The following is a 1,316-nucleotide window of genomic DNA, read 5'->3' as shown; positions in this document are numbered from 1 at the left end:
GGTGGGAGCAGGGTGGGCTTAGCTGTGGGGGGTGGGTGGTGGAGGCCTGGTGGGGAAGGATGGTACTGGGAGGGGTGGCTACAGGGGGCTAAAGTAAATTTTGGGGTGGCTATAGCCTTTCCAACCTCCCCCCTCCCAGTGCCACCCCTGATTAGGGACCTACTAAATTAAAGGCCTGGCAGCCCTGCTTTCTGTTGCTGACCAGCTGGGACACAAAAACCACACATTTAAAACCATGGTTTTCGCCTCCCCACTGATCAGAAGGGAGTAGTGAGTTGGGGGGGGGTGTTCATGAGGAAACCTGCAAAATAGGTGGGAGTGAGGTGCACAGTGGCTCCTTTGGTTTTGCAGGTTCCCCTGGGCACCACTACAGAGATGGGAACAAAGTCAGCAGCACGCAGGCAGTGTCCCTGCATCCCTTCCTGTGCTCTCCTGACCCCACCCCTGGAGCCTGCCACCATGCTAGGAGCAGTCCCTGCCCAGAGACAGAGAACCTGGAGCAGCAACTTACGGCCCAGGAGCAAGCTAGGGAGGAGCCTCCCATTTCTATACAATGGGCTTTAAGCCCCAACACCTTGGCGCTCGGCAGGTACTAAACCAGGGGCGAGCAATTATTTTGGGCGGAGGGCCGCTTACTGAGTTTTGGCAATCCATTGAGAGCTGCAGGACAGGCAGCCCAGAGCAGATAAATACTAATTTTCTAAAATTTTTAGGGGCCTCACAGGCTGGATAGAATGGCCTGGCAGGCCGCTTCCAACCCCTGGGCCACATTTTGATCGCCCCTGGACTAAACCATGCCAGATTAAGTTATCCTTGGGAACACTTATGGAAAACTGCCTTCATGGACCCGGCTCCGTGGTGTTTCCCTGATTTATTATTATCATTATCTCTGGTGAAGGGGACCTGCTAGGCAGTTTGCCTGGGGCTGCTTGTGACCCACTTGGGGGTTACGACCCGCGGGCTGAAAAAAGCACCGCTTTAGATGATATGGGAGGGTTTGGCTGGGGGTTGGAGTAGGGGCCCAAGGTGTCCCTTCCACTCCCACTTCTCTGTGACGCCGGATCCGACAGGCGGCCCCGCGACGCTGGCGGGCGCGGACATGTGCCGGGCCTGAGCAGGTGAGGGGGCGGGGGAAGCGCAGCCATTCCCCGAGCAGCCAAGGAAGAGCGGCGGCATCTGCTCCGCCTCCCGCCCCTGCTCCCGCCCTGCCGGCAGCCGGAGCCGCGATGAGCCCGTCCTTCTCGCTGGCCGAGTGCGAGGTGCTGGGCTTTGACCTGGACCACACGCTATGCCGCTACCGCCTCCCGCGCAGCTGC

At 59.0% G+C, this 1,316-nt stretch overlaps 1 protein-coding gene across 1 annotated transcript in view; it reads left to right on the top strand.

The window, feature by feature from the left end:
- Window positions 1–1,163: 1,163 nt before the first annotated feature.
- Window positions 1,164–1,316, top strand: part of LOC109299575 (dermatan-sulfate epimerase) — a 435,657-nt gene continuing 435,504 nt past the window's right edge. The window contains exon 1 of the mRNA XM_019520065.1: window positions 1,164–1,316. This exon is cut by the window's right edge and continues 1 nt beyond it. Within this exon, the coding sequence (XP_019375610.1) occupies window positions 1,227–1,316 (90 nt within the window). The 5' untranslated portion in view covers window positions 1,164–1,226.

This window comes from Gavialis gangeticus, unplaced genomic scaffold (assembly GCF_001723915.1).
Source record: "Gavialis gangeticus isolate Ggan-Ray unplaced genomic scaffold, GavGan_comp1, whole genome shotgun sequence".
NCBI classification, from domain to species: Eukaryota; Metazoa; Chordata; order Crocodylia; family Gavialidae; genus Gavialis; species Gavialis gangeticus.
This window is presented reverse-complemented; position numbering and strand designations above follow the sequence as displayed.